Source organism: Coffea arabica, chromosome 5e (assembly GCF_036785885.1).
Source record: "Coffea arabica cultivar ET-39 chromosome 5e, Coffea Arabica ET-39 HiFi, whole genome shotgun sequence".
NCBI lineage: Eukaryota > Viridiplantae > Streptophyta > Magnoliopsida > Gentianales > Rubiaceae > Coffea > Coffea arabica.
Genome location: NC_092318.1, coordinates 52,846,485 through 52,870,810, shown reverse-complemented (window position 1 = coordinate 52,870,810; position 24,326 = coordinate 52,846,485). Strand labels below are relative to the sequence as shown.

At 37.3% G+C, this 24,326-nt stretch overlaps 4 protein-coding genes across 14 annotated transcripts; 2 read left to right on the top strand and 2 right to left on the bottom strand.

Annotated features, from left to right (window-relative positions):
- The first annotated feature begins 2,462 nt into the window (after nt 1–2,462).
- LOC113743304 (AUGMIN subunit 4-like) lies at nt 2,463–7,902 on the top strand. 4 transcript variants are annotated; one of them, XM_027271287.2, is made up of 13 exons: nt 2,467–2,765; nt 2,878–2,925; nt 3,049–3,174; nt 3,627–3,980; nt 4,226–4,325; nt 4,798–4,843; nt 5,542–5,635; nt 5,786–5,857; nt 6,051–6,109; nt 6,974–7,042; nt 7,128–7,179; nt 7,456–7,533; nt 7,620–7,902. In XM_027271287.2, the coding sequence occupies exons 1-13, from the start codon at nt 2,637–2,639 to the stop codon at nt 7,680–7,682; spliced, it is 1,290 nt and encodes a 429-aa protein (XP_027127088.1). In that variant the 5' UTR covers nt 2,467–2,636; the 3' UTR covers nt 7,683–7,902. The 4 variants fall into 4 exon arrangements, with proteins under 4 accessions (XP_071905410.1, XP_027127089.1, XP_071905411.1 ...); XM_072049309.1 differs by lacking the exons at nt 6,974–7,042; nt 7,128–7,179; nt 7,456–7,533; nt 7,620–7,902 and adding an exon at nt 6,912–6,951 and having other exon boundaries at nt 2,463–2,765; XM_027271288.2 differs by lacking the exons at nt 6,974–7,042; nt 7,128–7,179; nt 7,456–7,533; nt 7,620–7,902 and adding an exon at nt 6,750–6,905 and having other exon boundaries at nt 2,463–2,765.
- A 1,520-nt stretch (nt 7,903–9,422) lies between these two features.
- Nucleotides 9,423–10,895, top strand: LOC113687883 (protein translation factor SUI1 homolog). Its single transcript, XM_027205407.2, has 2 exons — nt 9,423–9,581; nt 10,259–10,895. Exon 2 carries the CDS (start codon nt 10,323–10,325, stop codon nt 10,659–10,661), a length of 339 nt encoding a protein of 112 aa, XP_027061208.1. The 5' UTR covers nt 9,423–9,581; nt 10,259–10,322; the 3' UTR covers nt 10,662–10,895.
- A 789-nt stretch (nt 10,896–11,684) lies between these two features.
- Nucleotides 11,685–16,691, bottom strand: LOC113688002 (calcium-dependent protein kinase 2-like). The gene is made up of 9 exons (XM_072049308.1): nt 16,295–16,691; nt 15,356–16,070; nt 14,493–14,636; nt 14,217–14,369; nt 13,478–13,590; nt 12,622–12,789; nt 12,419–12,546; nt 12,204–12,303; nt 11,685–12,105 (listed from the first exon to the last, which is right to left on the bottom strand). Exons 2-9 carry the CDS (start codon nt 16,035–16,037, stop codon nt 12,031–12,033), a joined length of 1,563 nt encoding a protein of 520 aa, XP_071905409.1. The 5' UTR covers nt 16,038–16,070; nt 16,295–16,691; the 3' UTR covers nt 11,685–12,030.
- Nucleotides 16,692–18,869: 2,178 nt separating this feature from the next.
- On the bottom strand, nt 18,870–24,268 carry LOC140006763 (uncharacterized). Of its 8 annotated transcripts, XM_072049307.1 has the most exons (6): nt 23,768–24,268; nt 22,337–22,483; nt 22,102–22,177; nt 20,884–22,017; nt 20,297–20,527; nt 18,870–19,270 (listed from the first exon to the last, which is right to left on the bottom strand). In XM_072049307.1, the coding sequence occupies exons 2-6, from the start codon at nt 22,479–22,481 to the stop codon at nt 19,141–19,143; spliced, it is 1,716 nt and encodes a 571-aa protein (XP_071905408.1). In that variant the 5' UTR covers nt 22,482–22,483; nt 23,768–24,268; the 3' UTR covers nt 18,870–19,140. The 8 variants fall into 8 exon arrangements, with proteins under 8 accessions (XP_071905408.1, XP_071905407.1, XP_071905406.1 ...); XM_072049306.1 differs by having other exon boundaries at nt 20,884–22,177; nt 23,768–24,266; XM_072049305.1 differs by having other exon boundaries at nt 22,102–22,483; nt 23,768–24,263.
- Nucleotides 24,269–24,326: the final 58 nt, after the last annotated feature.

The following is a 24,326-nucleotide window of genomic DNA, read 5'->3' as shown; positions in this document are numbered from 1 at the left end:
GCACCGGGAAGGATGGGAGGGTCGAAGTTGTAGAATTGAAGAATAATGGTCGTGTACGTTGATTGGAAAGTTATTGACAAGCCTCTAGAGAGCCTTGCAAACATTCTTGCATGCCACTTGACTAGTAGGATTTCCTTTTGATTTGATGAATTCTAACATCTAATAAGACTAGGAAGGAATAAAGGAGAAATGCAATCTCATCTCTTACTGCATTTGATCAAGTTTTGTGTTTTTCAAATGACAATTTATGGTTGATAAAAGATGGTATTAGTACATTCATTGAGCATTTTACTGTTTAATTGAACCTTCTTCAATTATGGTTTTATTTTTAGATGATGCAACAATTCACTTTGATATTTGGCAAGGTTTTAATTTTGGTCCCAAAGTTTCACCTAAAAATGTAGCTCATAATTCAATGATTCAACCTAGAAGATTTTATTTTCATGCCAGAATATCACCTAATAATATATTTAACGATTTTATATCATACTCCCCCTTTTTTTTTAATCCTTCCACGTTAATTATCGAATCCCAAAAAAGAAAAAATGAACTTAATTACCGAATCCCAAAAAAAAACAATAAAAAATAACTTAAAAAAATAAAAGAAAAAACTTGTTATCAATCAGAAAGGAAAAAAGGAAACAAACGAAAGGAGAGAGACGGTGCGATGTCATATTGCGTCGTGCTAGGCTTTGGCGTGCAAGCCGGCTAGTAAAGGCAGTTCAAATTTGGGAATTGAAAGGGAAAATCGTAAATTTAATCTCAACACTTAAATCAATTTCGTCCTTTATGATTTTTTTTCACCAATTTAGTCCTCAAATAATTTTATCATTTTTTTCACTAATTTAGTTCTCAAATAATTTTATCAGATTCAATGTAGGCTTTATTGGGCGGCGTCATCACATTTTATGTATTTTGTATGGCGAGGCAAAGGTATAATTGGAATGACAAGTTCGACTGTCTAATTATAGGGATTATTAGGAGAATAACACCGCACGATGTGCGGTGTGATTTTCAATATTGCCCATAAATGCCCAATTATTCAAATTTAGATATTAAATATGAAAAGTTACATAAAAATGCATCAATATCTTTGCAGTTATGTTTTTGTAATTTTATTAAATAGTAAAAATAAGCTACAGTTTTAGCTTTTCGTAGTTTTAGAAGTTTTTTTTTCATAAAAGAAACTTTAAAATAATATACAATCATACAAAATGAGAATAAAATCCCCAAACAGTCATCTTGCAATTAAAAGATAGTGGGGCATAACATCATAATAAAAGATATCCTGTTGTTAGCATCCTATACATTAGCTAAACAATCTACCATCTGATTTGCTTCACTGCTTACATGCTTTGATCAAGACTTGCTGCCAAAATACAATAAGATACTTACAATCAGATATAACCATAGCACATTGTAAATAGCAGTATCATATTGGTTTAAAAGATTAAAAATATTAATAGCATCAACTTCCAATTCCAGTTTGTAGCAATAATGATCTATGAAGATTGGAAGCTATTCCTGATCTTTTTACTGATCCGATGGTCCAAAATCCATATCAATTCCTTACAACTACAGCAACTCCAAGATTGCCTTTTGAAACCCTACCAGTGATAAGTTTTCAAAAGCCATCCTTGGGACGAGTCTCTATAGAATCATAACTTCATATTTTTCCCTAGCCATGGTCTGTTTGGGTTCTGAAAAGAAGTAATTAGAGGCATTCAAAAGAGGAGAGGATTGAGGTTTGCCAACATAGAAAGATTAGATTCGTTTTGATAATTCAATAAGGACCAGCCAGTGAAAGAAATCACAATGCCCCAAAGAACTTGAAAAATGGTAAAGAGTTTTCTGCTAGGTATGCTTTTTTTTCATTCATTCTTCACAGCTTAAATGATGATCAATACCAATCTCCCAAAACAAGCGTCCATGTAATAAAATCAGTAAACAGAATAACTTTTCAATTTAACTTAAGAGAAGAAAATGTACGACCGAAGCAAATCTCATAAGGAATAGAAAAAACCACCGTTTGGATATACAACTAAAGCTCATTTCTCAGCACATCTTTATCAATAATGCAATCAAGATATGCTACATTAGGTGAGAGAAACTATTAGGTGAGAGATGTTACAAATCTAAGAGAACATCATATTTTGTTCTAGCAATTAAGTCACACAGCTCGATCAACGATTCTATTTCCGCAAATTTAACACCAGAAGGCACTAACAAATCAACGTATAAATTAGCACCAGGTCTGGTTTCTCTTTAGTGTTCTTCTCTCTCAATTTTTAGAGATTTTTGTCTTTAATCATCTAAAAGTCTCTGTTATAATCCCTATAATTAGACAATCGAACTTATCATTCCAATTATACCATTGACCCGCCATGCGAAATACATAAAATGTGGTGGTACCGCCAAACAAGTCCTACATTGAATCTGATAAAATTGTTTGAGAACTAAATTGGTAAAAAAAAAAATCATAAAGGAAGAAATTGATTTAAATGAAAAAATTTAGGGACAAAATTGACTATTTCCCCGAATTGAGATATTGAATTTTGAGGGAAAGACAGAAACCAACAGCAGAAGCAAGATATTCCTAAAAAAGTCACAAGTGAAATTTGTCGAAGAGAGGAGAAATGGGGAAGGGGATTGCAGCACAAAATCTAGGAGCAGACGTGATCCAGCTATTAGATCAGTTGGAGCGGCACTGCTTAGCTCCTGATGGTTCTCTCATTGCCAAATCCACTCACTACGATCTCCAACTCGTACTTTCTCCTCTCTCTCTCTCTCTCGTACAATTTTATCTTCTTCCTTTCTCTATGTTATCACAAAATGAATTTGAGGTAAGAATTTAGTGCAAATGTGGATTGGATGCAGGCGAGGGAGGAAATGTGCAAAGAACGACAGCGTTATTTGGAAGCCTTGGTATTCTCTCTACTGAGAATCTTCGTTCTTTTTTTTTTTGGGTTTGTTTGTTGCAGTTAGTTTTGCTTTCTTTTTTCTTTTTGACACATTTAATTGATACCATCTGTGTTAATACAACCGTAGGCAATTTACATCGAGGCGATTGCAATGGTGGAAGAGTATCAGCAGGCGGTTTCAGTGGCTAATTTTGGGGGCATTCGCGATGTTCAGGGTCTTTACTCCCAGCTTGGCTTGAAGAATCCTCCTCAGGTTTTCTGATTCTTTTTCCTATATTTAACAGCAATTGTTGGGAGTATTTCTGTAAAATTTTCTAAGTAGTATATTTCTCTGCAAGATGGGAATGCGAAACTACTTTAGCTAAGCGTGCTGCCATTGTTAGTTTTCTGTGCCATATAAGCTCGATATAAATGCATTTTATTGGCATCACTGGAGCTGATATGTATCAAAGTCTCATGTGAAGTCATTCCCAAGCATCTGTTAATTATGTAGTTATGTAACTGTCTGTTGACTTGAGTAAAGGTAATATAGGTTGCATTTGAGATCTCGCTCTTTCTGTGTATCTATCTTGTTCCCTGTCATTGAGCAGGATTTGTCGATTTGAGCCTTGTAAAATGGACCCCACTTCTACAGACTTTTAATTGAAAAAAAAAAGTTTTACTTGAGGACATGTTAAAAATTGCACTGTGATATACATATTTCAGCTTTACGAGGCTCTTGAGCATCGAATGGTCGTGGCAGAAGCTGCTCAGAAGCTGAGGCTTCCCCTGATATCCAAAGATGGCGAAATACACGAGGAAGAAATTGAAAAATGGAGTATAATGTCAAGAAGCTCCCTTGATAGTACCTGTACCAGTGTCACAATTAGCTCAAGCTCAAATTCAACTAATTATACAAATATTTCAGCACTTGGCACCTCTGCTCCTGCCAGCACTATGATCTCAGTGGTTGTCGCTGATGCATCAGAACCTGAAGTTGGTGGTGCTCCTAATCGATACCTTGGAATCACTCCTGCTTATTTGTGGCAAACTCAACTTCAGCAACTTCCATTACCTATGGTATGACATCAGATGACTTTATCCCATGGGACAGAGATTTCTTTACTGATAATTTGTGCAGTTAGAGAATGTCTTGTATGCTTGATCTAAAAGCAACCTTTTGCTCTTTGGTTCCTTTGTATGACACGTGATCAAGTGGAAGTTCTGTTTCTGATATGTGAATCTTTTTTCTTAGTTGGAGCTACTTTGGAAGAATAAAATGTTGAACCAATGAACTAAAAACCTGTTCTGTTATGCAACTGTAGGATATGGCAGAATACCAGATGTCACTTGCCCGGGAGATTGGCAGTCGACTAGACATTAAGTCTGATAAGTTAATAGATGCTATGGTTACAGGTGACATCGGTAAGTCAAGATATTTGTAGTTGTTTCGATATTGTCCTAAAATATTCCTGCTTGTGGATGTGGATTGGTTGCCTGGTCACTATTGTCCGTGAGCATTTGCTACTAGTGGCAAGTTCATTGACCTGGAAAAGCTACTAAGTTCATAGGCTAAAAGTTCTGATTATTGGTTGTTACACTCTTAAACTAACTTGATAGTGAATGGACATCTGGGTGCCTGCGTTTATTCCAAATTTTGATAACTATGAAGCAATGAATAATGAATAGGGAAAATGATCATCTTACTTTATCGATTTCCTAGCCATGCTCATGTTATTTTTGCTGAACTACTGAGTATGACTTACTTCAAATAATTGCGTTCTCTCAACGCCCAATAGTAAACATTTTCATACTTGAAGATTTTGGTCATTTTAAGTTTTCTTACAATACTTGCTTGTAAACACTTCCAAGATATAAAGTTCCTTTATCTTTGCAGATTCACCAACCAGTGGTCCAAATTCAACTGCTAGGCTCCCAGAAAGGTCCGAGCCTTGATATAAAATTTTTTTTCCGGCACCTTAACATGACAAAGGTTCTGTTTTTATGGGTATCTATGTTATCAAGTTAAAATGTTTCTTATGCACTGGCTGCTATTTCGTCATTCTGATGTAAAGTGCCACATCAAGTGTTGATAATTCAATGAACTCCCATAGTTTTGGCTGCATTTGCCAGTTTTTCTTGTATCTTTCAGTGATCTTTAGCCGGTTCTTGTCAGTGTGATTCCATTTAATCATTGATAAAATATTACTACCAGTCTCAGACTCTGATGACTCTTCTTAATGATTATTTAAATGCTCAAGAGGTTGTGCAAACGTTACTGTTTTGTCATTCTGTTGAAGTGAAAAACAATCCACTGAAAAATGTGATTCCATTTAGAGAAAATTCTATTAATGTGACCATAGATTCAGGTTTTACCCCCTCCCCTCCCGCCTCCCCACACCATCGCAGACCAAAAAATAATAATAATAACGTCAAAATACACATAATTGTGCCTTTTTTCCGCTTAATCAGAATTCCCCAAGTTATTACAGGGTCCAGCAGGATTGTTTTGGATAGCCTGTATAACTTCTCTCGAATTAAGTACATACACATATCATTTTTTAGGTGCTATTTTACACTAATATTAAGTTATTAGTGCATAAATGTGATTAAGCAATAGATTGGCTTTTAACTTTAACAGGATAAAGTTGATTATTGAGGAGATTGAGAGAGAAGAAACAGCATGGAGGGAGGATCTATATTCATCTGACAGAAAGTTTGCAGAATATTACAATGTATCGTCTTCTTGGCATCCTAAGTCCCTCCATTTTTTCTCTTCCATTTTTCTTATTGAACTTCTGGATTTACATGCATTTGCAGATGATATATAATACTTTCCATAGTTAGTTATAATTAGCACTTAAAGGTCATTCTTTCCATTCAAGGTTTTGGAGCAGATACTAGGTGTGCTAATCAAGCTTGTTAAAGAAATTAAGTTGCAGCATCAACATAAATATGTAAGTTGCCTTCCCCACAGTGTTGTATTCTTGAAGCTACAGGTTATAAACCTGATTTTGGAAATAATGTTACTTCATTCTCTGCTGTTTCCTAGTAGTTTTGTCCTTAAATGTACCTGCAAGCACAACTTCTTGACTTTTTGGTTATTCCTCACCAGATATTTAAGCTGATTATTTGCATCTAAATTGATAGGATGAACTGCACAAAACTTGGCTTTGCAAAAGGTGTGAGACCATGAATGCCAAATTGAGGTTTGCCCCACTTCGTGCTTTTTCCTTGTGATTGGACAATTTTATTTTTTCTGTATAAATTGTACATTCTGAAATCTTTGGTGTCAAGGATGCTCCGACTTGTCATCATCTGATACATTTTCAGTGAATTTTGACTACATTCTACAACCTGGATAAGGATACTTCCACATCAGTGATGCAATGAATTTAAACGCCAGAAATTTCAATTTAGTAACTACGGATCACTTGGCCAAAATTATCACTTAGAACATTCAGAAACAAACTACTACTTTCTTTTTTTTGGGGCCGCCCCCGGGGGGGGGGGGGAGGGGTTGTTGAGTAGTCAGAAACAAACTTGATCTTACTATTTTAGGTTTTGCGTCGAAATTTCTTCCCTATATTTCATCTTCTTTCTTTTCTCCTTTTGCTAGCGATGTGGATCAATGGTGCTTTAAAAATACAGTTCGTTAAACTATCTGTATCTAATTCCCTCTCTTCATTTTTTTTGGTTGGTCTTTCTTAAATGTAGGTTTTGCAATTGGATTTGTTCTTTGTTGCTTATCAGATTTAACATCTCTCTTTTGTGATGCTCAAGATGTGGTGAAAGTCCATTGCTTTCTTTTCTTTTCTTTTCATGACCTATATTTAGAAAGTAAATCAGGAATACTCTTTCTGGGGGCAAATAACGCAACTTGACATCTGCATGCCTTCACTAGATGAACAAAGATAGTGCATGAATGGGTTAGGGTGGTACCTTTGAAGTGTGATGATGGGCCTTTCTGATAACTAAATGGCTTCCCCAACTTGAGTTGTTTTGAGACAGATGGTCTACTGCTGTTCGCCTATAGGAGGAATATAACATTCTTACCTAAATGTTGTTCTCAGAGTTCTAGAACACGTCCTGTTGTATGACACCTATACTCCAGAAACAATTGGAGCACTTCACAAGATAAGGTAAACAAAGTCAACTTTATCAGTGAATATTCTGCTGATGCCGCAGGATTAACATTTCTCTTTCTTTGCTTTCATTTTGGTTCAGGAAGTATCTGGTCGATTCTACAGACGAAGCATCACTTGCGTATAATAAAGCGGTATAATTCATTCGTATATTCTGTTTTTCAAGTTGGGGTTGTAGAATATGTGCTTTTGTGTGCAAGTCTATGCCACTGATATTGCTTGTATAGCCAATTAAGTTTATGCTTAGATTCTTGCATTATCAAATAGTTCATGATGCCATAAGATTTCCCCTGTTTCCTCGAATCATGTCTTTGAGTTTGAGTGGAGTAAGGAAGATACGTTTTAGAATTATTGTTCAGGTTGCTCGGACGATCTTCCGCTGGACTATCTTGTGTTCTTGATGCTTTCAGGTTACACGCCTTCGTGAGTATCAAGGCGTCGATCCACACTTCGATTCCATAGCCAGACAATATCATGAGATAGTCAAGGCAAGTGGGAATTAAACAGAATATATCATGGAAATTGTTTTTGTCCAGTTGTTCGTTAACTCTTTAATTGGAATGTCCTGTTGCAGAAATTGGAAAATTTGCGTTGGACCATTCACCAAGTGGAGATGGACCTTAACCGAAGCACCTGACCTATTACCTCCTGGATTCAGAGCTTATCGTATTTATTCTGTCTTGTATTACTATAACCAATAATATTAGAGTAATAAATATCCATTATATTTTGTTTTTGCACAATTCGTGAGTGGGAAATGAATATATTTTCTCTTCGATAGGCAATCATTTCTTGTGTATAATAACCAATAAATGTTGCCTTGAGCATCTTTTTTCTTTATCGATGCTCTACCCATCTGTCTTTCATAGTCCCGGCGGAGGAAGGCATGCATTCTAAGAGGTTTTTTCCGAGTTTCGAGTGCTGCAGTATACCGTGCTATAACGGGGTTGTGGACCAGTGGTGAGCTCGTACATGACATTTTTGGATTGTATTTTTTTTTTTTTTTTTTTTTTGTAAAAAAAACACTGTAACGATTTGATGTATATAAAATAAAAAAATGATTCACCGAAAACGTTCGAAAAATTGCGGTCCAAACAAGGTAATCAGTGCCGGTAGGATTTATCCCCATATAATTACGGGAAATGCTGCTCCATAACTACTATGCTTTTCCCCTACCCTTTCTGTTCTCACCGTATTTGCCAGACGGGGGCAAACGGGTCGAAATAAAAGTTTATACTCTCCTCGACTTTAGCCGCATTTTGAAAATCTAGCTTGACCACATAGAGAGGAAAAATGAATCTGATGATTGGAATTAGTTTGTAAAGAAGGCCGCCAAACATTAACCAAAAAAGAAAGAAAACCCCGCCAGATGAGTGCTAAGACTTGTGGATGTCGAAAAGACAGGGAAAGGGTACAAGGGCACAGCAGGATTGGATAGGATTATCATGGGATGGCTGCCCCAAATGGTCTGTCAGGTGTACATCAAAAACAACACGGGAAAATCCACCGAGTTCCAAAGAAGCTGCGGAACAAACTTCCCGTTCGATGAGTTAGCCACCACTTGATGCAGATTTGGTTACGAATTTAAATCTCTAAACCTCTGCCTTTAAACTTTAGAGGATGTGCATGTTGTATATTTTTTAGTTTAGAAGTGAAATTCTCTTTTTTTTGACCTCTTTTAATTCAATTAGACCCTCCTCCTCTCTTTTTTTTTTTTTTTTTATAAAGGATGCATCATATCCTTTGATTTAGAAGTAAGATTCTCTTCTTTTAATTTTCTTAATTTACTTGGATTCTCGTCCTAAAATAATAAGTTGTAATAAAATTTAAAAGGCGTGTAACAGCCCAATTCCCTTTTATATATATATATATATATATATATATATATATATATTTATTGAGAGGTGAAATTCCCTCTCAAATAAGAAGAGTAACAGTAAGAGTTATGATTTGACCCAAAATGAAGCCATAGATGTTGTGGGCGGTGTCCTGGTCCATCTGGATCCTTCCCACCAACAATGACCCAGAGCCCGTGATGAATCAGGAGTCTTTCCATGAGGCATCAACAACGCGTTGCCCACACAAACACTTACCCCACCGTGGTGATTCAACTTCCACAAATCTCTTTCTGCGTTGTCGTCACGGCTGGCTCCAGTGCGTTGATTCTACGCGATCTCTGTAGCTGCAAATTCCCCAAATTGCCCAGCCGCCGCCCCACGATCTAATATCCTCCCCACTCCCCTTCGCCTTCATCTAAGGTTCATATATATACGTAGTAGTATCTGTTAAGCATCTGGATATAAATGGAAATCCACATTAATTGCAAAACTAGTGATGCATGACATGAGGGACGCTAAACCGGGGTCAGAATAAACCCAACCACAATTAAGTTCGTGTGGCTACAAAATTAAAGACCCACCCATCTCCCACCGCCTCCTTCCTCCCTATAAATACCCACCCATCCCTTGTCTTCCTTCCATAATTTCTTCTACGGCTTTTATACGCGTTCGCTTTCTTTCGGGTCTTCGTTTAAGAGGTTAGTTTTCTGCCCGCTTCTCCCGCTTTCCTCTTCAGGTTGTTAAAGTGTTGATCTTTTTTTCTTTTTCCTTTTAATTGAAGACTCGATCTCCTTATTTTAAAATTATAGGTTATTTTCCATTTTTTTTTTTGTCTTTGAACACTATGCGATGCTTTTCTTAGTTTTATTATGGGGCCTGATGGTAGCCCGTGGGTGCTGCGCTTGTTGATACATGAAAATTTTTTTTAGTTGGTGGGGAAGGTGCTGGTTTGTTTGTGAAATTCAATCCATGATGAGATTTTGCTACGTTAGTATAGGCTGTGACCCTTTTGAATTTGATCGGTAGGTTGATAAAAGATGTTGGGTTCATGGTAGCATGAGGTACTAGGGTCGTTAAGGATTTGTTAATATACATGTGGGCTTATGTTCCCGTCTTCGTTTTTCTACATAAAAATTTTTGGAAGCTGAATTCAGGATACTATGACCTCTGGATTAACTAATGACAGATATCAAGATATATGGGGGTTGCTTTTGTATTTGTAGTTACATTCTTGGACTATAATTATGAGCTATGCGAGCTTTTATGATTAATCAGATGTACCGATTTAGTTTCTTTCTCTTTCTTTCTTTTTTGTCATTTTGATTTACAAAGTAAAGTTCTTGGATGCTGACAGATATTTGTTCTTTGTCTACAGCTTTAGTGCCGATATTTCCGCTTTCTGATCTCAGAAAGTTTTCGAGTTCCAATCCAACAAATACATGGTTGATCTAGACATCCAAATCCCAGCTGCTTTTGATCCATTCACCGAGGATAAGGACTCAGGTGCCCCTGGTGCCAAAGAGTATGTTCATATCCGTGTTCAACAAAGGAATGGTAAAAAGTGCTTGACAACTATTCAGGGGCTGAAAAAAGATTTCAGCTTGGAGAAGATACTGAAGGATCTTAAGAAAGAGTTCTGTTGCAACGGGAATGTGGTGCAAGACAAAGAGCTAGGCAAAGTCATTCAACTTCAAGGTGATCAGCGCAAGAATGCTTCTCAGTTCCTTGTGACTGCTGGAATTGTCAAGAAAGACCAGATCAAGATTCATGGTTTTTAAGGATTATTATGATCATCTTGTCTGAAGAAAATAATATATAGTAGCAGTATTTTGCATTGGTGTGTGGCATCTGAGGATTGCCTATTATAATATTCGTGTTAGTGTTTGTGTGGATAGTGGGAACTATTCGCGTTAGTTGGTGTTGGTTCTCTTTCATTTGATAATGTCATGGGACAAAAAGCGGTTTGTAAGACTACCTTCTTATTTTTCAGTAATAAAGGTATAATTGATATATTTACTTGTGTATTTGCTTTAATCTTTTAATATTGTCATTGTAAATGCGTCAAATCGTTGCTTTGATTTCTAATTGGTATATATGATGATTCCTTCAAAGATCGAGGGATAATATATTGGATTAAACCGATTTCCAAATCTAAGATACTCTTTGTGGCCTTAAGCTGTCATCTGAGTGGCATTCAAGTTTGGTGACGACTTCAGAATACATCACAGAGAACTACGGTTAGATGCGTCATGCGTTCACTCGTCACTGGAGGATGTTCATTTATTTGTGGGGATGTTTGGTGGCTGGGAGGAATTTTGGTAGAGTGAGTTTTGGTGGACAAGATTAAGATAACTTGGTTTGTAGAGGTGGTTCTCGCATCCTGGCTGAGACTGCCTTTTGCATCTGTTGTTCTTGGCAGTTGAGGTTTTTTTGGCAGTTGCAGACGAGAGCACATGACATCTGAAACTTGTTGACCCATGGCTTTTATGAGCTAACAGGCGGTTGCAAGTTAAAAGAGTGTAATGGAGAGAGGATGGATTTACAGTAAGGAGCAGATCCGCCTTTCTCATGCGGAGGAGACGGGGCAGGGACAGTTATTATCAGAAGGACGTCTCTGAACAGTGTACGGTCAGGATTTGACTCAAAAAAATTGTACGGTTCAGATCACTTCCTGTATTTCATTTTTAATAACGTGTGTGAGACTTACAAAAATTTGTTCTAAAATTACACGTTGTGCAAATAAAGTTACGTCATGTGCAAATAAAGTTACGCGGTATGTAAAATGCACAACGTAATCCCCATGCAGAATGCATAACGGTGTTATTACGGAAGACTATTTTCATTTTTTTCATTTAAAGAATAAATCAAAAAAGAAGAGGGGATTAAATGCTAGGTTTAGACATCCAGATTTTCCCCCCTCCTCCAGACATCCAAAGGAAGGTTGTTTAAAAAAAGGCTGGATAGATACTGAGGAAACAGCAGAAAGAGCAACAACTGAGCTGGAACAAATCACAAAACAAATGCTATACTTTAAATTTCCAAACTGAAAGCCTGCTGGACAGCTGCTGCTCGACTTAGTAATGTAATTTGTGACCGAGAAGAAGATTTAACCCCGAGTCATAAAGCTTAAGATCTTGGAGCTTTGAACTAGAAGAGCTTGTTTGGCTGTTTTGTACCACTTCTCATCATTGTGCAGAACTCTTCATAATTGATTCTTCCATCCTGGAATATTGACGGCATAAAAAATGCAGTACTTGGTGAGCGGGCAAACATGATCAAAAGTCTTTAGAGACCTGCAACGAAGGAAGAAGAATACTCACATTATCTGTATCCACTTCAGATATTATCTCCTTTATGGTGGCTGGGTCACCCATTCCATAATCTTTCATAGCAGTTTCTAACTCATCTCTCGTAATGAACCTAAAACAGCATAGAAAGAAAATCATGGGTTTACGACTGTGCAATAGTTAGTGCATCAACAACACTCTTAAGAGATGATGCCTAATTCAGATGGCATCTTACCGTTGGAACTTACCCACTATTATCTTTATCAAAATACTGGAATGCTGTATAAAGGTTTTCTTCTCTTTCTAGTTTGTGCTTGTGCATTGTAGCAGTAATGAACTCAATGTAGTCTATTGTCCCATTTCCATCAACATCAGCCTGAAAGTTGGCATAATAGCAATTAGTTTCAGGATATTATAGCATAGCATGAAGGAAGAGCTCTACTGAACTTACAGCTTCCATTAACTGTTTAACTTCTGCCTCTGTGAGTTTTGACCCAAGTCGAGCAAGTCCACTCTTTAGTTCTTCATATGTGATTGTGCCACTGTTGTCAGTGTCCATATTTTGAAACATTGCTTTCAGCCCTTGGATTTCTTCTGCAGAGAGACTTTCTACAATGACCTGGAATATGATTTTAAATCAACCAACAATCAATTCTGGTTTGTAAGATGAATGTGCCAGAATTTACCATGTACATTGGCATTGCCACATTAGTAAGTTGCTTAGAGTGAGTTAGGAGGATTTAGAATTTGATCACTGGAATAGCCTTTCTACTGAGTTTCTGAAATCCCACAGCAGCGGAAAGTCTTCTGGAACAGGTTTACCCATAATTTGGCTGAATATGGTAATAAATGATGGTGCCCATATACTGAGTTGCTCAGTATCACTTGGGGGGTGTCTCATCAGTACAACAGCTTCTATAGTTGGCCCCTCCCAATTCCCTCTGTTTGATGGTTATGGGCAATGTATTACTCAGCTTAGCTGGTGTTCAGAAAGGTGCGGACTAAGCAATATCTCTCATTCTAATGCCAAAGTCAGGTTTCTCAGAAGGTAAGTTGAGCAAACTTGATGAGAGAGTTGGGCTCTTCTATGATAGCTTTTACCTGCAATCTATCTTTTTTGCAACATCCTCCTAGGAACTTGGTGTTCCTGGAGCAACTTAACCAGGTTCTGTGAATGATAAGATTTACAAGCTAAAGAGAAGATATTGGGCTTATATATGATGGTTTTAACAGTCACTCTGATTCATGTCTATTTTAAACTTGTGCTATTATGGGCTGACATCTAAGTTCTTGAATAATGATCATACCTTCAGAGCCAATTTTTTGAGTTTGTTCATTGCTCTGAATTGCTTCATTCTGGAAAGGACTGCACTGTCTATTGGTTTGTCTGATGCTTCTCCTTCTCTCATCCATGGGTGCTCTGTTCAGTCAAAAAAGCACAAAATCTGGATTAGCACAAAATTTGAACATATGAAATTTTGTAGGTACAGGATGCTGACGCCAGAATTGTAGCATGAGTATATTACCAGCACAAAGAATTCTTACCATTAAGAAAGAATTACTGGAGAACTGCATAGTGATAATCCATCCATTTCATAAAAGAATAAGGAGAAACATGCTTGTGGAAGTAGAAAAGTGCTTTTCTGAGATGCTTTCAGTTAAATGTAAATGTCTTGCTAGGTTTCAGAACAAATTTAAAATGCTCCAATGTTTGACCATCTTAAGCTTATTCACTAAATAACTTCTTTCAGATCTAGTCTACCAAGCTACGAATCATCAACTATTAGGCTAAAACCAGGAGAAATAACTTCTAACATTTAGATAAATCTTGACTACTTCGAGATGCCAGTGGATACAGAAACTTTAGGCAGTTTGAAGTGGAAAAAGAACCATAAAAAGGTTGTGAGGCTTTGACTAAGGAGATATGTTCCTAAGTTAGCAACTAGCAAGTATATGACCTCATCTCTCAGACAACAATAAACAAAAAGGGTATATTCTGCAACTGTAAGGATTTTAGTGAAGGACTCAGGTCATTCTTAGGCATACCAAGTACTTGAGCAGCTGTAATTCGTTTCTTGGGGTCTTGTGTTAGCATCTTGCGGACAAGGTCCTTAGCGCTACTTGAGATTGATGGCCAAGGTTGACTGTCAAAGTCAATATGTCCCCTTAAGACAGCATCAAATATACCCTTCTCAGTTTCTGTCATGCAAATTTCATGAAAAGATTAATTACATTAATCGGCAAATGGTACCAAGAGAAGAATAATAAGAAACGTTATTACATATTTAGAACTAGAAAAGAAGGCAACTTTGTTTGCTTTACCTGCCCAAAAGGGTGGCACACCACTGAGTAATATATACAGCATGACTCCAGCACTCCAAATGTCAGCTTCCTTCCCATACCTACGCCTTAAAACTTCAGGTGCAACATAATAAGCACTCCCAGCTACATCCTTGTAGACTTTGCCTACAGAAAGGTTCAGACTCGGTTTAACTGATAAGATTATGATGGAAAACACCAAGAAAATCATGAATTGCAAACACTAGTTCGCTTAATGGCAGCATCAGTTGTAAGGAACACTTTTGTGTAAATAAAAGCCTCGTCACTGATATCTGTGATCAAGGTGCACTTGATGATGATGTCTTAAGTTGCAGTACCTCGATGTCTTGTGAAAAGGAGCTTCTCATGGTTTGATAAAGCCTTAATTTCATGCTTTAAACACATTCCAGGCAAATAAGCAGCATTTTTTGCAACTAAAACTACACGTAGCTACAGAACTCTATAATCTGCTACAAGCTTATCTTTGAAGCACTGTCTTGAACCAAACACGAATCTAACTTATCGACTATTTTACAGTCTGTAACGAATCTAATGACTGGAAGTTTGCTAGGAAATATGAAAGGAACTAAGAGCATTTTAAATCTATGTCATATCTGAACCAGCATATACATTTCGAAGATTAACATTCAAGTAAATTCAGTATTCATGGACCATTTCCTCAATCTTTAGGATACATATTTTGCACTTTTTAAGCTAGAAAAACTGGGAACTCAACTTCAAAATGTTGGCTAAGTGGTCCACATATTATATTCTAATACTCCAAGAGCGCACGTATATCTTAAAGTTCATAGGAAAAGCTGGCATACATTTCTGAATTACGTGAGAACTGAGAATGAGAAAGATACCTTCTTCTATAAATACCGACAACCCAAAGTCCGTTGCTTTCAAGGCCGCATTTTCACTCTTGTCTGACAGTAAGAAGTTCTCAGGCTTAAGATCACGGTGCATCACACCCATAAAATGGCAGACATGAACAACATTGACAATAGCCCTGCAGATTGAAGCTGCAGCTTTTTCACTGTAGTGTCCCTTGGCAATAATTCGATCAAAAAGCTCTCCACCAGCACACAACTCCATCACAAGGTGAACTGAATGCTTATCCTCATAAGCACCCTTAAATTCAACTATGTTTGGCTGTCCACTTAAATGCTGCATAATCTGAATCTCTCGTCTCATATCCTCCTTGTCACCTTTGGTAACAAGCTTCTTCTTTGATATGGACTTGCAAGCATATTGTCTTCCAGTTTCAATATCCGTGCACAGATATGTGACACCAAATTGACCCCTGCCTAATTCCTTCCCCAGTGTGTAGTGCAATTTAATATCTTCATACGGCTTCCCCAATATTGTATCTGGCCTGTGAACTGGTCTGGGGCTTGGAGGTGGCTTAAAGGGCATTTGGCTATTAGTAGCTGGTGATTTTGTGTGCTGAACAGGTTTTTGCTGTGTCCCAGAAATATACATTCCATCGACACCACCATTGGCCTTGGAGACTGTTGGTTTTTCTTGGCTAAAGCACATCCCCATTCTTTTCCTTTCTAATCAGTCAATTCTGAATTTCTGATAGCACAGCAAGATTCAATCAGCAAAAGCCTTAATAATACCAAAAAAAAAAAAAAAAAAAGAGCAGTTGACTTGTGAATTACAATCAAACAGGAGAACGTTCATAAACATTGAACCCAGTTAGAGACTCAAAATATCATGTAGAAAGATACTATTTTGCAATCAAGAAAACGAGGTATAAACTGAGATTTGGTCAGAAAACAGGGAGGTGTACTCAGTACCTAGGATCTAGAAAGAATGGCGGGACCCTTGAGTTTGGAAGGCTTTGCAAGTCTTGACCAAGATAGAATCAAAGTTGTACTTGGATGGAAAAGTCTGATGGGAAGAATGAAAGAAGGTGGTCAGATGATGCATCTGTTGCAATGCTGAATTGAATTCTCCAAGACTGAATCAGCTGACAGGGAAATGGTAAAGGAGAATATAGTTAGGTGAAACGTACATTGAAGCCAACGATAATTAGTCTGCCTGCAAAGCTGCAGCCTGGAATTTTTTAATGCTGGCTTTGATAATGGATCAAGGCAAAATGACACAGGCAGGCCACTACCCAATGGTTCCAACCCCAACAATTACTGGTGCACAACGTTGCTTTGTACTCCCCAGGCAATTTCTAGGTTGGTGCACTGTAACTTCAATTTCTCGCAGAATACCTTTAAACTCTTGGATTAATGCTTTATAGTTTGGTCCCATGTCTCGTGTCTCTGTCTATATTATGCAACAACACAGCACATCATAATTTTAATCAACTGATTTTAGTACAAATGAAATTTGACAGAGTCAGCTAACTAAAGGTTTAAGCTCTAATGTCCATCTTTTATCCGGTTGTGCAAGATGCAATCACAATGAATAATTGCCATTTTATTGCATTTTTATGTGAAAAATGTGAACAAGGAAATATGTCATGATTGAATAGTTGACCAACATCTCCTTCTTCTGAGGCAGGGTTGGCAGCTAGGCATATGCTGGGACTAGTTAACTAAACAATTCAAAGGTGGTGGGATGCACAATGGCTATTGGTAATAATCATCACCATCATCATCATTATTACATTTTGGAGAAAAAGGGTCAAATTTGTTGCTGCTGTTTCCCTTTTTTTTTTTTTCTTTTATACGAGGCAGAGGACAGAAAAGGTGAAATTGGAACCTCAAAATCTTGAAATATAGCTGAAATCTTGAAAATTACTAATAAGTAAGAAATTAGGAAAAGCAAGCATGTGATACATGCATGGCATCTTTTTGTTGTTTCGTCGTATTTATTGACAATATAAAATACTTTCAACTATTTAAAAGAATGAAAGTCGTAGGAAAAAAAAAACACTTTTTTAGAATATTCAATTTCTTTCTATTTGCGCAATATTTTTCAAAAAAAAAAGACTATAAAATAATTAGACTCTGTATATACCTTTTAATTTGCAATTCAAAAAAATTAAATACACTTTTTTTCTGCCATAGAGATGACTGAGAGAGGCCATACATGTTGAGGATAAGGACGTTGTCCACATTGCTTGAGAACTTAGAACCCTACATTCGTGGACTGCTTCCAACTTTCCCACCTAGAAGTCTAGAACTAGAAGCAGCCGACCTGCTTTTTTTAAGTACTTATTACGCAGTTTTGGTTCCAGGAAGTCACATTCCTTTTCTTTTGAGTTTTTGAGAGGAAAAAGTTATCAATTGTAATTAAATCATTTTCAACAGCATAATTAATTTCCTTTGGGCAGTTTACAAACCATACATTACTTCTCTCAAAGGACAAAGGCAATGTAGCCGCCAATATGTGAGCTGGAAGACACGTTCCTTGATGACTTCACTCAATGATCCTAGCATGACGTGTTCATATATCAACTATTCCAGCAAATTTGCACTAGTATAAATAAATAGGCAACACTCTTAGCTGTTGATAAAGAGACATTAATCAAACAACTGTGAAGTCTTTCATTCTGATTCTTAAATTTTGACCTTGTAAAATTTTCCTTTAAATAAATAAACGGGAGAAGAAGAAGAAAAAAAAAAAGCCATTCAATTCATCGTTAGGAAATATTGGGTTGGTATATACATGATTCTACGAATGAAATTGCTAACGCTTTTGACCAAAACAACCTTTTTTTTTTTTTTTGTGTGTCTAAAACGGCAAAAAAGGACCTGATCCCACTTCAGACCCCAACCCTTATTTGGGTTGTTAGGTTATTCCCTATTTTTGTTACAAGGGTCGAACTCTGGTGGATGCCCTAACTAGGGACTACACCACCAGGTCGGCTACAATCCGTTTGATAAGTGAGTTTTTTGAGTGTTTGCCTGAAACTTTACTGTAGAAGTTTTTAAAAAAAATTTTGAAGTGTGTTTTTTTTTAATATTTTGAAGTGTATAATTTAAAATTTTTGAAAAATTTTTTGAGATTACTGTAGCTAATTTTTAAAAAACTTATAAGAGACAAACTGGGCAAAAAACTTGTCATCCAACCAAGGCAACATCTCCCAAGCAAGGACTAAACCCCAACTTCAATGCCTCGGCCGCCCAAACACATCATAATAAAAAAACTCTCCAACATGTCACAGAACCCTGCTGTCCCTCCCTCCCCTGAGTTGAGCCGTGAGCGAATATGCATGACTGGTTCGATGTTGATGTGCCTTTGGTGCTTACCTGAATCAAAGGTATGGCAGACAAAACAGATGGGCATCAGATTATTGTTACTCACCCATGTTTGACCTGGCATTTCCCATCTCCTGGAGTTTCTGACTGTCTTTCACTATTTAACTTCATATATATATATATATATATATGCCTTCCAAGGCGAACGACTGAGTCACTGAAAGAGAGCTTCAATTTGAGTTTAGATCTTTTAAGGAAGATCAAACGAACAAAAACCACCAAGACATTACACAAAAAATCACTACATTAGACGTTATCAAGTTAATGGATAGGGAGACAAAAGTTTTAACCAAGTAACTATTATATGTCCCGGTTATCTCAGGCTGAGCTACTATATGTGTTTGCCCAGGCTAGAACAAAACTTTGCAGTCAAAATATCATGGAACAAGAAACTATAAGCTGGTTCAGATACAGGTAATGAGATTTCACTTAATTGATTTCTCCACAAGAACAACACGACCATTCCAGTCTGTCTTGTGCAGAGCTCTAATGGCCGCATCTGCTTCTTCATCCCTTTCTAATGATAAAAATCCATATCCGCGTGAAAGCCCCGACCTAGCGTTGAAATTAAAGAATTTCAGAATTCACTCATCACCAAAGAAATAGCAAATTAAGATAAAAGAGAGCATGCATTACATATCAACTCAGTCCACAAATTGTCTAGCCAAGACGTTGAATAAATGATAAGACAGCAGTATTTGTACAAGCTTACGCATTCCCGTAGGGCATAAAAGTAGCGTCGGTTGCAAAAGCTTCACTATCAAAACAAAGCTAATGTGAACGGCTCTAGCTGTTTACAGAAGAACCAGAACACCAGTCGACCCCTCTAAGCACCAACATTGCGGTACATTGCTGCTGTTTTTCATTCTTCCTTAAGTTCAATTTTTAAAGAAGCTCTTGTTCCAAGCATTCAATAATTTGGGGGTGTAAAACATTTATGTTCACCTTAAAATCTCACTAGCAAAAGTAAGGCCAACATCGTTACAGATAACTCTGAGCTAAGACTTTTGAGCTACTATAATTGATGTTGTCCTTTAAGTACCTACTTGCTGCCTAGTATATCCAAGATTGCCGTAGGAAATAGATGCTCCAAACACATTTGGAAAGTAGGCCCCTCCTAAATTACAAAATCCCTCGACTGTAACTAAGTAGGAAATCCAATTGTCCAGACAAAAATTGCAGAAGGATTCATGGCCTTTTGGAAATCACGCTTGACTATTAAAAGAAGACCTTAGATGGAAAAATGTTTTCAATTTACTCTAGATGAGATCCTATGCAATGTGCAAAACCCGCATATGCATTACACGTATGTTTGTGTGCATAATGTTCGAGGCTCTAAGCACTTTCATAGTTTACAGAATTCCTGGAAATGACTTGATTTTGTGAGTATATTCATAACAGCTGCAGCATAACAAAGATCTTACAACTGCAGAAAATCTTCTTTTTACATGTTTCTTGTGACAACATGTTAAATGCAAAATTTGTTATTATAGAAAGGTAGATCACTAGGTGAAAGCTAAGGCCTCCAAAATTGTCTATCATAGTTCCACTGCAGGAGTAAATGATAGGCGGATATATTACCTTTTGTCACGAATTATGCGAACATCTCTCACATGGCCAAATCGAGAAAACTTCCTTTCCAGTTCTCCTTCTGTTGTTGAAAATTCAAAGCCTGCAACAAACAGACATCTCCCAGGTTTCCCTATTCCAGTCCTCCTATAAGAAGCTCGTGACAAGTATCCGGCTCGAAGAGATGTATTATGAGCAGAATAGCTCCTTGAGGAAGATTTGTGCCTTGAGGAGTACCTCGTCCTGAGTTCGAGTGAAAAGGAATTATGGCAAAATTAGATAACAAAACAGACACACACACTCACAAAAATGAAAAGAGGTTGCTATGTTTACGATTATAACAAATAAACCATCAGTCCTGTAGTAATCTAATCCATCTTGAAGAGGCAAGCGTAGATTCTAACACACGGCCAGTCCAAAGAATAGGTAATTGAAGAAGCAGACAACTATAGTATAACACATGGTTAGTCCAAAGAACGGGTAAATAAGCAAGCCAACGAGTGTACGAAGTCCACAAACAGAAAATAGTTCATCGAGTATGATAAATATCTAATTAGTTTCTATCGTTGCAGTAACACTTCAAAAGAAGGAAAAGTAACCTTGAGGATTGCCTGCAAATATCCTTTGCATATGGATACCTTGAAAGAGATTTATCACATTCTCTCTTGAGATTCCTACGCGAGATTGGTGATGGCGAACCTGACCTCTCCACTTTCCGACGACTAGTAATTTCTAAGGAGTGATTGCTTGGTGAGGCAGGTGCAGATTTGGAAGAAGAACTATCCTTAAACACTCTCCTTGACTCTTGTAGAGCAGCAGAATTCTGTCGACTGGTGACTGACAAATGATCCTTCGAAGTGACTTCCCTACCCCGATCACCAGTCCTAGCTAATTCATATTTGTGGTTACTTGATGAAGAATAATAAGACTGTTCCTTGTGACCTTCTTGAATAACACATCTGATAGGACTTCCAGGAGACTGGTATGAACAAGCAGCTTTGTCAGATGATCTTTGGCACCAACTTTTAAAATGTGGGAGTCTTGCTTCAGAGTTAGTTTGAGAATCCTTCTTACACCTGGAAGTGGAATATGTTTGCTTAACCGGTGATTGTGATCTTGATCTTTTTACTCCTTGATCATTTATTTTAGCTACATGAACATGTTTCGCAGGAGAACCTTTTGAAGATGCACAATTCTCCATAGCAGCATGTAACGACTGATTCACAGAAAGGGGATCTTCACTTGGGTCAAAGCATTCAGCTTTGCAGCATTTTGGATCATGTGTTACATTATAATATAATACATCTTGAAGACCATGTGAAGCAGACAGTTTCTGATCATGTGGAACCTTGATAGCGTAAAGAGATGTCTCAGGCGAAACGCATATTTCCCCCATCACTCCTGTAGATACAGAAAAGTGCGAAGTTCTCTCTTGGTCATACTGATCAACATGGGGCAAATCAAGCTCTTTGAGCTCTTCCCTACCATCTCCAGAGTTTCTTGAGTTGAAATCTCCACTCTCAGATTCTAGAGAAAGATAAAGCGTTTCTGTCTGGTCAACTGGAACACCTTCTTCTTCTTTTTTGGATGTAAACTCAGACTGGTCAAGTTCTTGGTGCTGTGGATTTGAAAAGGTTTCTTCACCTATATTGTAGTGCGGAGGAGAATCTCGCGTGTCCACTATTTCTCCTCCCAATATAGGGTTCCCCATTGAAGCAAGTACCTGTGGTTGTCTGCAAAAGACCTCTGGAACTTCAGAATTGATACTCTCTAAATCTACTTGGGAGGCAAAATCACGAAGATAACCAGAACATAACTTCTCAGTATCCTCATGCTGGTGGTTTTTGGGCGATCTCATCTGCAAATTATCCTCGTTCAAAACAACACCAGCATCTGTATCAATCAAAAAATCACTACTGCTACTAATTCGAGCAGAAGAATGGAGATTTTCCAAAGGATGTCCCGGAGGGTCATAGTATCTGAAATTAGACAGCAGTGAAGGCAGTTCACAGTGCCCTTGCTCACTGAAACAGAAATTGAACTTATCTTCACCTTCCAAGTCACCAAACGCATAATCTGCAGCTACATCCTTATTCATTAGAAAGCTTAGGCCTAAATCTTCAGATAAAGTGGATTCATCGTGTTTGAAAAGGTCGCTTATTTCATCAAATCCATTTTCAGGAGAACCCACCTCCATGCCTGCCAATAGGGGGGAAAATCATCTTAATCACTGGGTAAATGAGGGGTAAAACAAATTCTTAATTTCTTGCTGCAATAGACAAATATGTGATCTCAACATTTACCTGTATACCAATCAAAATATCTGTTGGTGTATCAGTTTCTTAAAACCCCAATTAACCAGATTGCATGCGAATTACAATAACCCAAAGATGGTGGCTCTGCTCTAAAATTTACCTGTGGCAAGACTGACAAGCCAGCAGAAGGTTCTCCTTCTCAAGCCCTGTCACTGTTCATCTACCTAATTTAAACCAACTTGGCATAAACCATCAAGAACCATTCCCTAGAAAAACTTAGCAGGCGTCTCTTCCTAAAGTATGTGTTGAGTAGGGGCCTAAAAGTTCTCCAGGTATGGAAATGTCAGTGAATATTTCCCAGTCAGTGCATGAATACTTGTATAATCAGTCGAAAGTTTTAGAGAATAAGGAGAATTATTTGGGGTGGAGAATTGTTCTTTAAAAACGAGCTTAACTGAAACAATTAAAGCTGGGATTTTTGCACTTGGGAATCAGCAACGCACTCCAACAACAAAGATCATAGCTGACATGCAAACCGACACAAGCATCATAATAGTAATGCGTGAGTGCAACACGAAGAATTACTTGATCCTAACACCTTAACCATTCCTTCTTTTCACCCCACCTAACACCCCAAGAAAAAGCCATAATAATTGAGCTGAATTCCACGGTACTGTCCAAAACCAAGCTTAGGTTTTCAATCATTAGAAGTTCTTGTTTCTCCTGGAGTACCTTCCCTTCCGTGGGCTCAGAGGTGAGATGGGGACCACCTGGGAACAACCGCCAAGTTTTAAAAACTTTCACCCCTTCTTGTTGCATGTGTTCATCGTTTTCCAACTTCAATCATAATCAAAGATTACAGCTTTCACTTTATATAAAATTCACAAATAATTACTCTATCCGATTTTCCGTTAAACAAGAAATGAATAAAACAGGAGAAGGAGAAAAATTAAAATCAAACATGCAACAACAGGTATCTTAAAATTTCATTTTTTTTCCTACAAAATTCATTAACCAAACATGCATGTCACTAAATCATAAATTCAGCTCGTAATTACGAATTTAAGGAAAAGAAAAAAACACCCGAATTCAAAACCAAAAAAAAAAGAAAAAGAAATAAGAATTCTTCACAAGTGCAATACTGAATTCACACAATTCATGGAAAATAATAGGAGAGAGCATATAAGATGCGAAATAAAGGAAGAAATGATTAACATAACATCATTACCTTGCTCAGAGATAGCGATATAATTCCAATTTAAATATGATCATCAATTGCTCGCTCCTATGTAGTTAATGGCGGAAATGTATATATATATTAAAATCACACAGGTAGGTAGTGCTAATAAAATATAAAACTCATAAAAGTTGCGATGGCGAAATGTAGCTCAGTTTGCTGTCAAATTTTCTGGGAAACAGAGATGTTTGTCAAATTTGCGGATGTTAAGGAAATAAGTTTTCCAATTTTTTTTTTTTTTTTTTTTAAAAGTATACACTATACAAATACAATAGAGTGACGGTTTCGTGAACGGTTCTGGCGTCCATCTTCTTTGTAAGTTAGTGAAAATTAGTTAGACGCTCGTCAGTTGCGTGTTCGGTGCAACTCTATCGCTCCGAACGAAACCCGGACCCGAATTTATATTTTGTACCTGTACTGCTACTAATTTGTAATCACTAATCAGATCAGAATCTTTCCATTTTCTTGTTTTCTTTTTCAATGATTGGTGTTTCTTCATTTTGTTGGTTTAGTTCTCTTGGTTGGCTTTTAGTAATTCACAGCACCTGTC

Excerpts from the sequence above, each read along its gene's own strand:
- LOC113743304 (XM_027271287.2), top strand. The coding sequence starts at position 2,637 with ATGGGGAAGGGGATTGCAGCACAAAATCTAGGAGCAGACGTGATCCAG. Across the intron at positions 2,766-2,877 it reads CTCACTACGATCTCCAACTC|GCGAGGGAGGAAATGTGCAA; the intron begins GTACTTTCTCCT and ends GATTGGATGCAG. Across the intron at positions 7,180-7,455 it reads CACTTGCGTATAATAAAGCG|GTTACACGCCTTCGTGAGTA; the intron begins GTATAATTCATT and ends TGATGCTTTCAG.
- LOC113687883 (XM_027205407.2), top strand. The coding sequence starts at position 10,323 with ATGGTTGATCTAGACATCCAAATCCCAGCTGCTTTTGATCCATTCACC.
- LOC113688002 (XM_072049308.1), bottom strand. The coding sequence starts at position 16,037 with ATGGGGATGTGCTTTAGCCAAGAAAAACCAACAGTCTCCAAGGCCAAT. Across the intron at positions 14,637-15,355 it reads GTCGGTATTTATAGAAGAAG|GCAAAGTCTACAAGGATGTA; the intron begins GTATCTTTCTCA and ends ACCTTTCTGTAG. Across the intron at positions 12,547-12,621 it reads TTAAACAGTTAATGGAAGCT|GCTGATGTTGATGGAAATGG; the intron begins GTAAGTTCAGTA and ends GCCAACTTTCAG.
- LOC140006763 (XM_072049301.1), bottom strand. The coding sequence starts at position 22,481 with ATGGAGGTGGGTTCTCCTGAAAATGGATTTGATGAAATAAGCGACCTT. Across the intron at positions 20,528-20,883 it reads ATTTGCAGGCAATCCTCAAG|GACGAGGTACTCCTCAAGGC; the intron begins GTTACTTTTCCT and ends ACTCGAACTCAG. Across the intron at positions 19,271-20,296 it reads CGCATAATTCGTGACAAAAG|GTCGGGGCTTTCACGCGGAT; the intron begins GTAATATATCCG and ends TTTCAACGCTAG.